Here is a 15869-nt window from a genome sequence, read left to right on the forward strand (position 1 = left end):
GCCACTCCTCACTCCTTAACTATAAGCTTCATCAAAGAGGAGAGTTTTAAGTTTACTCTGAAATGTGGAGACGGTGTCTGCCTCCTGAACCCAGACTGGGAGCTGGTTCCACAGGAGAGGAGCCTGATAGCTAAAGGCTCTGGCTCCCATTCTACCTTTAGAGACCATAGTGTGGTCAACGTTACACTCCCTCTTAGACAGGCGGGCACAACAGCTTTCTCTATGCCCTGGAGACAGACTGACAGGCTGGAGGTTGTAGGGCAAGGCATCTTTATTTCTATAGCACATTTCAGCAGCAAGACAATTCAAAACACTTTACATCAAACATTAAAGAGAGAAATTAAAAACTTTCATGAAAGAGATATAACATAAAAACAGGCTGAAATAGAATAAGATACAAATACAAGAATAAAAGTTACAGTGCAGTATATAGTTATAGGGACAGGTTTGGGAGGGGAGAGGGAGGGGTTTATTTTGTGTGGAGTGTAAAAGGATAAATAGGTTTGGAATTATTTTACAACTGAAATTATTTTTTGTTATTACAAAGGTGAAGTACAGGAAAAAGGAACCTTTGCCCCAGACACTGAATTTCAGGTACCATTTAAAATGTGAACGGTAGCCAGCCCTAGTTACAGGACATGACCTCTGGTCAAGAGATATAACATGAACCTTAATGCATGTTTAACTCTCCTGGGGAAGATTCTCTCTGGCAGCTGGAAATCAGCAGCTGACTGCTGGTTTATCAAAGGAAACACAGGAACAACTTCTAACTAACTGATTACAAACGTAGTAATCAACTATAAGTAAACCAAAGTAAAGGCAACCTGCTAATCCATATTTTTATTAGCTTTTACTATAATAATCCTGTAGGACTATAGAGTAAATGCATGACTTCTAACCAGATTGTGCTCTATGAAGGGCAGAGGAACAATATCTCTGTAATCAGGTTATTTAGCAACACAGAATAAACAGCTGAGCAAATGTTAAAGAATTGGTCTGATTTAACAAAGCTGATCCCAACACTACACACCTCTCTGTCATCAAAGAGTTCAGATCATCTTTTTCTTATACTCATATCTACTTTGTGTCCATTTTCCTTGTTGATCGCAGCATACAGCATGGTAACCGTCATAGTGAGTCAGTCCTGATGCCCAGAACCTGTCAGACAGATAAAATGTCGTCCTTTTATCAAACAGCTGAAACTCCTGATAGTTATTAATTTGAAGTAAACAGTTGCATTTCATTTTTAAAGTCATTTTTAAACAAGAGGTGATCGAGCCTTTTCTGTGGTGGCTCCAAGGCTCTGGAACTCTCTCCCTTTAGCCTTGAGAGCCTTGGATTCTGTGGAAACTTTTAGAAAATGCCTAAAGACGTTTTTAGAAAAGCATTTAATTAGCCATGTTTTTTTTTTTTTTTATTGTATTTTGTGTTATTTGGTTTTACTGTAAAGCACTTTGTGGCCCCTTTCGTCTGTGAAAGGTGCTATAAATAAAGTTTACTTACTTTAAATAGATATTATCTGTAATTAATATCATTTTAATGACTCATTTAAGATTCAGCTTTGTAAATCAAATCTGTAACAGCTAATCAAAGAGTCAAACCTTGTTCAGTGCTCCCACATCTGTTTTTACTAATTTAAGGGGTTTATTTACAGAAATCATCCCCAAAAAACAAGGTATGAAGTGTTTTTGAATATCTAACACCAAGATGTCTTAGAAGATATCCTCCACAAACACAGAAACATCTGGTTAATATCTGTAAACATGATAAAGACTGACACATAAACCTAACGGTCAAAATACCAAAACTGAACCGTTTAAATGCTCCTAAATTAACATTTGTGTGTAACAGACTGACTATTGAGTCAGAAGAAAAGTCAATCAGGTCAGGTCCGGGGGGGAAAAGACGTCGTACAGAAACAATGTCTGGTCATCATTGGTTCTGGGGGAACAGAACTCATTATATAAAAAAAATTATACTCATCTTTACCTTTATGTAAAATCATACTTTTAACAAAAAAGGAATAGTGTTAATATTACAAAATTGCATTTAAACTTACAAGTAAAAGTAGGCCTACAAAAAGGCTCATTTTTTATGTTATTAAAACAAACACTGAATCAGCAAATCCCTCAAAGTCAACCACAATCCTAAACACATCAGGCAAAACATCTGCAGCCAGATGTGGCCTCCAAGTCAATCAACATCCTCTTAAAAGTGAAGTTTCGTGGATTTCTGTGACTTGTTCCAGGTAGAGGGAGCAACAAACTTAAACACCTTCTTCCTCAGTTCAACTAAATCAGAATGCTTTATTGATCCCCTCAGGGAAATAGTTCAGTTGCTCAGTCAGATTCAGATTCAAGGTAAAAAAAATAAATAAGAGTAAGAAAAGAGCGAGTCAATAAGTGTATAAAGGAACATGAAGTAACATAGCTACAGTGCAAAGAGTAAAAAAGTTAAGTAAAAGTAAAGTGAGATTACGTTTCTGACAAAATGCATTTAAAGGTCCAATATGCAATACTGACAGCTAGTGTTTAAAATAGTTACTGCAGTACAAATTCAAAATACTGGAGAGTCGTCTCCCACCTCCTGCCCAGACTGAGACCGCAGCATCCAACAATGTTAGACAGCGGAGTAGCTAACGTTAGATGCTGGCTATATTGACACAGTCATAAAAGCCCGTGCTCACGCGGAGATCTGTACCCAACTGACAGGACACTTTCTGCTTAGAATTACAGTAGGAACCGCCAAAAACCCGACAACCTCGCCGTCCTCTCCACAGACAGGATAGGAACTACTAGCTAAAGATACCACTACCTTGCCGTCCTATTCCAACCGACTGAACACTTGTAGCAGTGATAAATTAGCCCGAAGCTAATGCTTACCTGTTCAGGAGTAATATTAGCCAACTCGGCGTCCTTTTGGGCTCTAAGCTGTCTCTCCATCTTTAAAATACATCGCCAATATTTACCCAGGGTTTGTTACGTCTCTGGTCACGCAGCTGTTAAACAGTTTGTTTTTTTAGGTCGTGTAGAATCTATCTCCGTTGATCCCGTTAGTTTGTATGCTGCTTCCATGGCTGTACTACAGCTGTAGCGTGCTGGCTTACTTGTCTACAGGTATATCTGGCAACCCGACCTGGCTGTCCAACTGGGCAGTTGATAACACACAGGCCAAAACAAACATAAATTCCGTCACGGAAGGTAAATTTCTCCCGTATACCACATCGCAATGCGCCCGTGTTTTCCCCGAACGAGAAGAAGCAGAAATCACAGCAAAAACTGAAAATTGTTCGTTTCTAAACAGTGGAAATGTAACATATTGAAAAGGAGGTTTGAGAGGGATGTGTAGGTGGCTGGCTTGATACCAGTGGAGGTGTCGGTGACAACAGTTCAGTTCAGTCACTTTTAATTACACAATTTCTTCATTGATTATTGGAGTAGGTATGTGTGGTTTCTAAGAGGAAAAGGATATGGGATACAATTAGCTCCATAATGTCACAATACAAGGCCACAATTAATTTGAATGACAAACATTTACACAAGAACTTAGAATGCAGGAAATAAGCTAGGTAGCCTACAAAGTCAATACATAATTATCTCTGCCCTGTAATTAATAAACTAACAATGCATATAAATAATCAAATGCACATATTCTTACACCAGTGACTCAAATGAGTAACGTAAACCAAGTTCAACTGTTCATTATAACAGCACCTTTAAACAGCAGACAAACTGAAAGGAATGCAAGATTAGTGCTCGCCTTATAATTAAATTAGCAACATTCCATCAAAGTAAAAACATATAAAACTTACATAGCTCAATAACACACACACAAGGTAGGAGACACGGCATTTCCAGCAGCAACACACAAGGATTCCTCCATGTGGCTTGAACAAAGGGAAGGGGCTGTGGCCACAGGTGCTGTCTAATAAAGTCTGTGGCTGATTGAGGTTAATTAGTTGGAGGTGCAGTGACTACATGGGGAACTGAGTGGCAAAGAAAAGGGGGCGTGGCAACTGCTCTGCAAGTGCAGGACAGAGCTGAAAACTTCCAAAGCATGCATGCATATATATATATATATATATATATATATATATATATATATATATATATATATATATCCTCCTGGGTGCTCGGTTTGTTTCAGGGACGTATTAGAAGTATTTTTGATTTGGTTTGTTTACATGATGCTCGCCCACCTCCGTCACACAAATAAAGGACGCATCTACTGTCACGCAGCGATGTGTTTTCAGTGAGTGTCTGAAATCTGGTTTGGACTTTCAGTTCACTATTTAATAAACACTATAGATGGAATAGTGAGTGAGTGAATAAGGGAGCAGTTTTCAAAACAGCTGAAGAAAGAGGAAGGTGACGGACATCCGGTTGTGGATGTAGACCACATGCAGCACGACAGCTTGAAGTCATTTTCTCAACTGACTGCCCCCAGAGACAGAATGTTGATATTCTACATGTCTTTATCCCTCCTGTTGTCCTCGGGTCAAATTTGACCCGTTTACAAAAAACTTTCTATATCAGAACTATGACAAAAGAACGTTGAAAAAAGTGACAAATGTTGGAAAAAGCTACAAAAACGCAAGAAAAAACAAATCGACAAAAATTGGGAAAAAGTGACATCAAAAACATCACCAAAGGTGACAAAAACTTGTTAAAAAAGAGAAAGTTTATTGCACTTGGAAATAATGTGACAAAAAAAACTGGAATGAAATCGACAAAACGTTGAGAAAAGTGTAGAAAAAGATGATGTTGAAATTTGGACCCAGAAAAACACAGTTGCATGGTCGACGGGAAGACAACACAAGGGTTAAAAACACCAGATTACATTACATAACAACATCTTCTAAGATTCAAGACCAATTCTTTTATATTTTGGACAATGATTACAGATTTGGACCATTACACTTATTTCACTCATAGTCCATTTTTGCAAGTCTTCCATGTGAATTAGGTCATGCATGTGTTAATGGCTAGTTAGCTAAAGTGTTGTTGTTGTTGTTGTTGTAACTGAACTAAAAATGCACAAGTTATTTCTCTTGTGGCTCTTTTTGTCAGTTACAGCTTCAGGTGCATTACCACCACCATCTGGACTGGAGTAGTACTGACTCTGATTAGCATGTAGCTCTGGAAAACTGACTGACTGCAATCAGATTAGTGATGTGGCTAACAGAGACTCATATACAGTATGTGGGAAGGTGTTTACAAAAGTGTTGCATGTGGATTTAATCCAGAAAGGAGATGCTAGAAATGACGAGCATAAATGAGACCTCGGTTAAGATTTGGGAAATATCCTCATCACGGTAAAGCCAACAGTTGTGGTTGGGTTTAGAGTAGGGTTGGGTACCAAACTTAGTACTTTTTATGGTACCAACCGAATTACGTCGGTAAGACCGAAGACCTATTCATGTTATATCAATGGTGCCAAATTGCGGTACTGTAGAGCAGTGGTTTTCAAACTTTTTTCAATAATGCATCTCATTTGAATTGTGTGTTTAAGCCAAGAACCCCCTGACCAGCAATAGATTTACCAAACAACAGCCATGTAACTGAAAAACATTTAAATGCTGATGAAAAAAGGCAATAAAAACTTTTTTTTTTAAAAACTTAAAAACTTCGAAAAGTCAGTAGACAGAAGGAAGTAAGGCAAGAATAGATGGAAATAGTATCAAAAACTTAGAAAACATCGACAAAAACTTCCCGTGCACCCTGCAGTCCTCCAAAGTACCCCTTGGGGTACACAAACCCCTATTTGAGAAACACGGCCTTAGAGTGTGTATGCAAGCGAGATCTTCTCCACCTTCTCTACATGTTTGACAGAGAGCGAGGCTCAGCTCTGACACACACAGCTATTCCACAGTCTCAGATGAAAACAAAGGGTGATCGTACCTTCTCTGTTGTTGCCCCGAGACTCTGGAACAAACTTCCCATTCATATTAGGTCCTCCTCTACTGCTGAGATCTTTAAGTCTCGTCTTAAAACACATTTTTATTCTTTGGCGTATGATTTAGTTTAGGGACATTTGTATAGAAGTGTGTTGTTTGTGTGATGATCATTGTGTCTATATTTTTTGTTGTCTTCCTTTGTTTTTATAACATAATATAACTTTGTACAGCACTTTGTTCAGCCTAGGTTGGTTTTAAATGTGCTCTATAAATAAACTGACTTGACACAGAGCTGCGGTTGCAGACGGAGCAAACTACGTCACCTCTGCAGCTTCAAGTCACAGCGAGTCACGGAAATGTGGTCGCAAGTGTGGTTACACTTTTCAAAACTCCACACAGACAGCGTTTACTGCAATATAATATAATCACGAGCCGAAAAGCAGCCGTATAGCGCGGTTAATGTTAAACTTCCTCTGAGACAGACAGGCACAACAGTGTTCTCTATGCCCTGGAGACAGACTGACAGGCTGCAGGTTGTAGGACAAGGCATCTTTATTTCTATAGCACATTTCAGCAACAAGACAATTCAAAATGCTTTACATCAAACATTAAAGAGCAGTTAAAAACTTTCATGAAAGAAATACAGGCTAAAAAAAAAAAAAAGATACAAATACAATAGTTAGGTTAAGGTTACAGTACAGCGTAAAAAATAAAATAATGATTTAATTGGTTGTGGGGACGAGTTTGGGAGGGGAGATGGAGGTAGGGCGGGGTTTTATTTTGTGTGGAGTGTAAAATGTTCTAAGGAAAAACTTCTAACTAACTGATTACAAACGTTATAATCAACTACATAAACCAAAGTAAAGACAACCTGCTAATCCATGTTTTTATTAGCTTTTATTATAATAATCCTGTAGGACTACAGAGTAAGTACACATGACTTCTAACCAGATTGTGCTCTATGAAGGGCAGAGGAACAATATCTCTGTAATCCAGGTTATTTAGCAACACAGAATAAACAGCTGAGCAAATGTTAAAGAATTGGTCTGATTTAACAAAGTTGATCTCAACACTACACACCTCTCTGTCATCAAAGAGTTCAGATCATCTTTTTCTCACAGATCCACTTCTTATTATCAGAATAATATCCTTGTGTCCATTTTCCTTGTTGATTGCAGCATGTAGCATAGTAACCATCATAGTGAGGCAGTCCTGCTGCCCAGAACCTGTCAGACAAATAAAATGTTCTTTTATTAAACAGCTAAAACTCCTGATTGTTGTTCATTTGAAATGAACTGTTTAATTTAAATATTTATATTATCTGTAAATAATCAAATTTCAATAATTATAAGATTAAACTTTGTAAAGCGATTCTCTCTCTCTCTCTCTCTCTCTCTCTCTCTCTCTCTCTCTCTCTCTCTCTCTCTCTCTCTCTGCATGAATGTCAGAAATATTATATTGCCAAAGCATGAGAATAAATACATACATACAATTCATTGAGTAAACTAAAATATAGCAACAGCAGTGCATCAATATAGAGTAAAATCGCTAGTGTCGAATGTAGGAAAGAAAACAACTCTCTCTCTCTCTCAATTTTTTAACTTCAATTGGCTTTATTGGCATGACAAAAAAATGAATCTGTGTTGCCAAAGCATAAGAACAAACACACATATAAACAACAACAAGGAGTAAATACATCAGACTTAATAATAAAAGTGAACAGGATAATTATGATATAATGCAGATAAACAAATTCTCAAAGGATACGTTGAAACAATAATATTAATATATATATATATATATATATGTATATATAATAAAAGAAAACAAAGAATAATAAAAATGATAATATATACAGTTCTCTACTTATGTTGCCTCATATTGTGGCAGGAGAAGACATATTTAGCTGCTAGCCATGCCGTGTTTTCATCTTCCCCTAATAAAAGAGGAAGCTTTTTGTCCTCAGTGTAGGTAGTGAAGCCTGGTATATGTTTTTCAACTTTTTGGAAATATTTGGTTTATAAGTCTTTATATTCAGGACATGTACATAAGAAATGTAATTCTGTTTTGATGTCCTGGTGGCAGTGTGTACAGACTCATTCCTCTCTTGGTCTCCACAATTTTAAATGAGGACCTCTTTCAATTTCCAGCTCATAGTCACTGACTCTGTATTTTGTTAAAATTTCTTTTTCTTTTGGATTTTTGTTTTCAGATATTCGGCCAATTGGATATCTCTGTTCAGGGATTGATAAAGAGGAGTTTGTATTATATTTTATTTTCATTTCACCATTGTTCTGTATATTCGTCTTTTAATTTAGTTTCAAATCTTTTGATTGAAGACTGAGGATTGTTTCTGAGGCTCCGTGTACCTGTCTCACTCTCTACCTGTCTGTCTACTACTGACTGTGGTATTTAGCTCCGTGAACCTGTCTCTCTCTCTACCTGTCTGTCTACTACTGACTGTGGTGTTTACGCCATGTACCTGTCTCTCTCTCTACCTGTCTGTCTACTACTGACTGCGGTGTTTAGCTCCGTGTACCTGTCTCTCTCTCTACCTGTCTGTCGACTACTGACCGTGGCGTTTAGCTCCGTGTACCTGTACCTGTCTCTCTCTCTACCTGTCTGTCTACTACTAACCGTGGTGTTTAGCTCCGTGTACCTGTCTCTCTCTCTACCTGTCTGTCTACTACTGACTGTGGTGTTTAGCTCCGTGAACCTGTCTCTCTCTCTACCTGTCTGTCTACTACTAACCGTGGGGTTTAGCTCTGTGTACCTCTCTCTCTCTCTACCTGTCTGTCTACTACTGACTGTGGTGTTTAGCCCCGTGAACCTGTCTCTCTCTCTACCTGTCTGTCTACTACTGACTGTGGTGTTTAGCTCCCTGTACCTGTCTCTCTCTCTACCTGTCTGTTTACTACTGACTGTGGTGTTTAACTCTGTGTACCTGTCTCTCTCTCTACCCTTCTGTCTACTACTGTCCGTGGTGTTTAGCTCCGTGTACCTTTTGTCTCTCTCTACCTGTCTGTCTACTACTGACTGTGGTGTTTAGCTCCGTGTACCTGTCTCTCTCTCTATCTGTCTGTCTACTACTGACTGTGAGGTTTAGCGTTGTGTACCTGTTTCTCTCTCTCTACCTGTCTGTCTACTACTGACTGTGGTGTTTAGCTCTGTGAACCTGTCTCTCTCTACCTGTCTGTCTACTACTAACCGTGGTGTTTAGCTGCGTGTACCTGTCTCTCTCTCTACCTGTCTGTCTACTAATAACCGTGGTGTTTAGCTCCATGTACCTGCACCTGTCTCTCTCTCTACCTGTCTGTCTACAACTGACCGTGGTGTTTAGCTCTGTGAACCTGTCTCTCTCTACCTGTCTGTCTACTACTGACTGTGGTGTTTAGCTCCGTGTACCTGTCTCTCTCTCTACCTGTCTGTCTACTACTAACCGTGGTGTTTAGCTGCGTGTACCTGTCTCTCTCTCTACCTGTCTGTCTACTAATAACCGTGGTGTTTAGCTCCGTGTACCTGCACCTGTCTCTCTCTCTACCTGTCTGTCTACAACTGACCGTGGTGTTTAGCTGCGTGTACCTGTCTCTCTCTCTACCTGTCTGTCTACTGCTGACTGTGATGTTTAGCTGCGTGTACCTGTCTCTCTCTCTACCTGTCTGTCTACTACTGACCGTGGTGTTTAGCTCCATGTACCTGTCTCTCACTCTCTACCTGTCTGTCTACTACTGACTGTGGTGTTTAGCTCCGTTAACCTGTCTCTCTCTCTACCTGTCTGTCTACTACTGACCGTGGTGTTTAGCTCTGTATACCTGTCTCTCTCTCAACTGTCTGTCTACTACTGACTGTGGTGTTTAGCTCTGTGAACCTGTCTCTCTCTACCTGTCTGTCTACTACTGACTGTGGTGTTTAGCTCCATGTATCTGTCTCTCTCTCTACCTGTCTGTCTACTACTGACTGTGGTGTTTAGCTCTGTGTACCTGTCTCTCTCTCTCTCTACCTGTCTGTCTACTACTGTCCGTGGTGTTTAGCTCCGTGTACCTGTCTCTCTCTACCTGTCTGTCTACTACTGACTGTGATGTTTAGCTTTGTGTACCTGTCTCTCTCTCTACCTGTCTGTCTACTACTGACTGTGGTGTTTTAGCTCCGTGGACCTGTCTCTCTCTACCTGTGGACCTGTCTCTCTCTCTACCTGTCTGTCTACTACTGACTGTGGTGTTTAGCTCCATGTAGCTGTCTCTCTCTACCTGTCTGTCTACTACTGACTGTGATGTTTAGCTTTGTGTACCTGTCTCTCTCTCTACCTGTCTGTCTACAACTGACCGTGGTGTTTAGCTCTGTGAACCTGTCTCTCTCTACCTGTCTGTCTACTACTGACTGTGGTGTTTAGCTCCATGTACCTGTCTCTCTCTCTACCTGTCTGACTACTACTGACTGTGGTGTTTAGCTCCGTGGACCTGTCTCTCTCTCTACCTGTCTGTCTACTATTAACCGTGGTGTTTAGCTGCGTGTACCTGTCTCTCTCTCTACCTGTCTGTCTACTAATAACCGTGGTGTTTAGCTCTGTGTACCTGTCTCTCTCTCTACCTGTCTGTCTACTAATAACCGTGGTGTTTAGCTCCGTGTACCTGCACCTGTCTCTCTCTCTACCTGTCTGTCTACAACTGACCGTGGTGTTTAGCTCTTTGTACCTGTCTCTCTCTCTACCTGTCTGTCTACTACTGACCGTGGTGTTTAGCTGCGTGTACCTGTCTCTCTTTCTACCTGTCTGTCTACTACTGTCCGTGGTGTTTAGCTCTGTGTACCTGTCTCTCTCTCTACCTGTCTGTCTACTGCTGACTGTGATGTTTAGCTTTGTGTACCTGTCTCTCTCTCTTCCTGTCTGTCTACTACTGACCGTGGTGTTTAGCTCCATGTACCTGTCTCTCACTCTCTACCTGTCTGTCTACTACTAAACGTGGTGTTTAGCTGTGTGTACCTGTCTCTCTCTCTACCTGTCTGTCTACTACTAACCGTGGTGTTTAGCTCTGTGTACCTGTCTCTCTCTACCTGTCTGTCTACTACTGACTGCAGTGTTTAGCTCCGTGTACCTGTCTCTCTCTCTCCCTGTCTGTCTACTACTAACCGTGGTGTTTAGCTGTGTGTACCTGTCTCTCTCTCTACCTGTCTGTCTACTACTAAACGTGGTGTTTAGCTGTGTGTACCTGTCTCTCTCTAAACCTGTCTGTCTACTACTAACCGTGGTGTTTAGCTCTGTGTACCTGTCTCTCTCTCTACCTGTCTGTCTACTACTGAATGTGGTGTTTAGCTCCGTGTACCTGTCTCTCTCTCTACCTGTCTCTCTCTCTACCTGTCTGTCTACTGACTGCAGTGTTTAGCTCCGTGTACCTGTCTCTCTCTCTACCTGTCTGTCTACTACTGACTGTGGTGTTTAGCTCCGTGGACCTGTCTCTCTCTCTACCTGTCTGTCTACTTCTAACCGTGGTGTTTAGCTGCGTGTACCTGTCTCTCTCTCTACCTGCCTGTATATCACTGACTGTGGTGTTTAGCTCCTTGAACCTGTCTCTCTCTCTCTACCTGTCTGTCTACTACTGACCGTGGTGTTTAGCGCTGTGTACCTGTCTCTCTCTCAACTGTCTGTCTACTACTGACTGTGGTGTTTAGCTCTGTGAAGCTGTCTCTCTCGACCTGTCTGTCTACTTCTGACTGTGATGTTTAGCTCTGTGGACCTGTCTCTCTCTCTACCTGTCTGTCTACTTCTGACTGTGGTGTTTAGCTCCATGAACCTGTCTCTCTCTCTACCTGTATCTATACTACTGACTGTGGTGTTTAGCTCTGTGTACCTGTCTCTCTCTCAACTGTCTGTCTACTACTGACTGTGGTGTTTAGCTCTGTTAACCTGTCTCTCTCTCTACCTGTCTGTCTACTACTGACTGTGGTGTTTATCTCCGTGTACCTGTCTCTCTCTCTACCTGTCTGTCTACTACTGACTGTGGTGTTTATCTCCGTGTACCTGTCTCTCTCTCTACCTGTCTGTCTACTACTGACTGTGGTGTTTATCTCCGTGTACCTGTCTCTCTCTCTACCTGTCTCTATACTACTGACTGTGGTGTTTAGCTCCGTGAACCCGACTGTCTCTCTACCTGTCTGTCTACTTCTGACGTTGGTGTTTAGCTCCGTGTACCTGTCTTTCTCTCTACCTGTCTGTCTACTTCTGACGTTGGTGTTTAGCTCCGTGTACCTGTCTCTCTCTCTACCTGTCTGTCTACTACTGACTGTGGTGTTTAGCTCCTTTCCGTGTACCGTGCAACAATCAAATCAGCATCTTTCAATAAACAGTGACTTTGATGGAATTGTGATGTAAACAAAAACCTTTAAAATGTCTCACGTTTCTGTCAGCGGTGATCCGTCCACCCATTCCCATTTGGATCCTGATTGTCTCCATTCATACCATAGACCAATCCAGGACTCTCCATCCTTACTCAGTTCAGTGACAAACTCCTAGTAGTTGACGAGAGAAAACAATCATTTCTCTGTTCACAGTTCAGCATTTCTGTTGTAGTAAAGTCATCTTCTGACTTTATCAGCCACAACAAACACAAGAGGGATCCCTCAGTCCACCACACACTGAGGACTGGACCCAACAGCATGACAGTAAACACACATTAGTAATGGAGGAAAGTGAAGAAAGACATTTATACTCAGAGAAACTGAGAATGCATGAGGAACTGCACATTTTATACTCATAAGACAGTTAACATTTAATTTCATAAAAATGCATTTTAAAAAGGAAAATAAACATTTCAAAATCATTTTCCAAAGATTTCAAATTGACTGTATATTTAAATATTTCCATTAAATTTATTTTTCTCTAAAATCACTCAGAAACAAACACACTCACCTGTTCTTCTTTGTTGTTGATGATGACCAGATCTGCTCCTCTCTGCTGACAGTCAGCACTGCTTCCAGACCAAGTCTTCTCCTCTTCTGATTTAAAGTAACAACTGCAGCCAAATCTCGTCCATCCATCAAGACAGCACTTCTCTTAATGTCAATCATGTTTTAAAGACAGATTTCACATCATTCAGTGTCAAAGTGATAAGACTTGGAGTTGAAACAGTTATAATCAACGGTAACTACACAATCAACATCTATGATGTAAATGTGTATAATACAGGAGTTTACTGGTTTTAAACTTTTCTCACCTTCAGTTCTGTTCTTCAGCTGCTTTACTTCATCCTGTAACTGACTGTGGTTGTTGCTCAGTTGGTCGTATCTGGTCTGCAGCAAAGTGACTGAAATGTAAGATAAGGTGAGCCTTTATTGAGGACAGAAATAACAAGTTACATAAAGAAAGGTAAAAAAATAATGTAAAATAACAATTTGAAACTATGAAAGAGCAAATCAGCTAAATAAATATCTGGTGAAAACCACAACAAAATAAGAAACAGACCAACAACACCAAATCATTCTGCTTTAAACTAAGACAGAATTAAGTTTTATATATCCAGTGCATAATGAAATATCACTCATTATTTCAAACTGGAATGTAGTTATTTGGTGTGTCTGTCCTTTAACCTGCCGTATATGTTGAGATGTTGTAAATAGTAAATAGAGGATCACTGACTTCTTAACTGAAGCATCAAGTGTGAACAAGAACCACAACCTCTGTTTTATCACCTGTCTCTTTAAGACCCCTCCTGTAAAAGCCCAGTCTGCTCTGATTGGCTTATTTAAAAAATATGGCGCAGCTATGCAAAAGGTAGTTGTTAAGCCGTGGGCGGAGATACTCAGAAGGGGGAAGTATATTCTAATGAGCCTGACTGTGACAGAGGAAGGAGAGTCAAATGTGAATATCTTGTTGAATCGCATGTTTCCTCATTTGGCAGCCGTGAAAAAACTGAGTTGTCTTATTTCACAGCTGGTGGATTGGTAGACACTCCAAATGCTGTAAATGTGTATAATACAGGAGTTTACTGGTTTTAAACTTTTCTCACCTTCAGTTCTGTTCTTCAGCTGCTTCACTTCATCCTGTAACTGACTGTTGTTGTTGCTCAGTTGGTCGTATCTGGTCTGCAGCAAAGTGACTGAAAGATGAATATGAAAACCATAACAAAGTTTAAAAAAAGACCAACAACACCAAATCATTCTGCTTCAAACTAAAGACAAATATTTGGGACATAAAACCACAATCTTTGTTGTGTGCAAAAATGAGCCAAAGCTTGCATGACGTCTCATTATTCTGACTTTCCCAAACTCAATATGTCTTTAGTACAATTGTCTCTCTCCATGTTTCCACTGACAGTGTTTCCTTGCTGAGTGGTGGTAGAAAGGAAACATCCTGGTAGTCAAGTGTTGTGTTGATAAAGTTTCAGCTGAATGTTAACACAGAATGAAGATGGTTTTTGCCATAGACAGTTACAGAAATGGACAATGTGACACCGTTGATTTCTACGGAGACCAGTGAAGTGAATTAGAAGCTCTTTCCCGGTGATGGCTGAGCGTTACTGAGCAGCCTCCAACTGAGCTTGAAGACGTAGATGTGACGTGAGCAACCTGTCTGAAAGTTGGAAGTCTTCTGGTAGCTGTGCCAAGAGAAATCTCAATCATTCCCAATCTAGCAGAGACGGAGAGCGTAGGTATATGTAAGGAGATAACATAGGCACAGGCTAATTATTGATCACTAAAATGCTAGTTAACATTAGTAATTAAACGTAAACAGCTAATGTGAGTCCAAACTGCCTGCGAGCTTCTCCTGACTGTACGGTAATTTCTCTACTATGCGGCAGTAAGTCGCGTGGTGATGACACAATCATTAGCCTATTTTTATAAAAACGTCTGCTACGGAGCCATAACGTGAGGTACAAGGTAATGGAGCCTTTTATACATTGTCGTGTTTCTTTAGAAATAAACAATGGACAAATAGAGTCTTTAAACGCTTCAGATGTAAAGTTATTTTCTGTCAAAGTGACGTCAAAATGAATGGCAGTCAATGGAATGCTAACGGGAGGTGATGGCTTGTTAGCCTACAATCTCTCCATAGGAGGTACGCTTTGTGGACGCTCGCTTATCCCCTTGGTTTTTGCCCCCGTATTTCTTACATTGGAATTGTGTTAGAAAGGGATCACTTAACAGGTGATATGGACAGTAGGAATAATTACAGCAACTAATAACTATTTCAGCATATACATGGCATGTCAAGGCAAGGCAGCTTTATTTGTATAGCACATTTCAGCAACAGGGCAATTCAAAGTGCTTTACATGAAAACAGAATAAAAAATTTAAAACAGTTAAAATACAAGAATAAAAGTTACAGTGCAGTATAAGAAATGAAACATTAAAGAGCAATTAAAACAGTTAAATATATAAAAACAGATAAAATAGGAATTTCTCTTTATAAGCTTATATAGAAAGAAAGGCAACATCAAATAGATAAGTCTTCAGCCTTGATTTAAAAGAACTGAGAGTTGCGGCAGACCTGCAGTTTTCTGGGAGTTTGTTCCAGATATGTGGAGCATAGAAACTAAACGCTGCTTCCCCCTGTTTAGTTCTGACTCTGGGGACAACAAGCAGACCTGTCCCAGACGACCTGAGAGGTCTGGGTGGGTCATACTGTACTAGCAGATCAGAAATGTATTTAGGCCCTAAACCGTTAAGTGATTTATAAACCAACAAAAGTATTTTGAAATCAATTCTTTGAGGCACTGGAAGCCAGTGTAGAGACTTCAGTACTGGAGTGATGTGATCCACCTTCTTGGTCTTAGTGAGGACTCGAGCAGCAGCGTTCTGAATCAGCTGCAGCTGTCTGATTGATTTTTTAGGGAGACCTGTAAAGACTCCGTTACAGTAGTCTAGTCTACTGAAGATAAAAGCATGGATAAGTTTTTCCAAGTCCTGCTGAGACATAAGTCCTTTAACCCTTGATATATTTTTAAGGTGGTAATAGGCTGACTTTGTAATTGTCTTAATGTGG

The 15869-nt window shown here is 40.2% G+C and overlaps 1 protein-coding gene and 1 long non-coding RNA gene across 3 annotated transcripts in view; both read right to left on the minus strand.

Moving 5' to 3' along the window:
* LOC116064135 (CD209 antigen-like) overlaps positions 1-15869 on the minus strand; it is a 205516-nt gene that overhangs the window by 160980 nt on the left and 28667 nt on the right. Inside the window, exons 4-5 of the mRNA XM_035993205.1 lie at positions 13894-13983; positions 13102-13191 (exon numbers count right to left, since the gene is read on the minus strand). Of these exons, the coding sequence (XP_035849098.1) occupies positions 13102-13191; positions 13894-13983 (180 nt within the window). The remainder of the gene's footprint in view (positions 1-13101; positions 13192-13893; positions 13984-15869) is intronic.
* Positions 895-12455, minus strand: LOC116064165. 2 transcript variants are annotated; one of them, XR_004895398.1, is made up of 3 exons: positions 12285-12455; positions 6977-7122; positions 895-1030 (listed from the first exon to the last, which is right to left on the minus strand). It is a non-coding gene; the product is annotated as an uncharacterized LOC116064165 (long non-coding RNA). The 2 variants fall into 2 exon arrangements; XR_004895397.1 differs by lacking the exon at positions 895-1030 and having other exon boundaries at positions 6624-7122.

This window comes from Sander lucioperca, chromosome 16, assembly GCF_008315115.2.
Source record: "Sander lucioperca isolate FBNREF2018 chromosome 16, SLUC_FBN_1.2, whole genome shotgun sequence".
Classification (NCBI taxonomy): Eukaryota; Metazoa; Chordata; class Actinopteri; order Perciformes; family Percidae; genus Sander; species Sander lucioperca.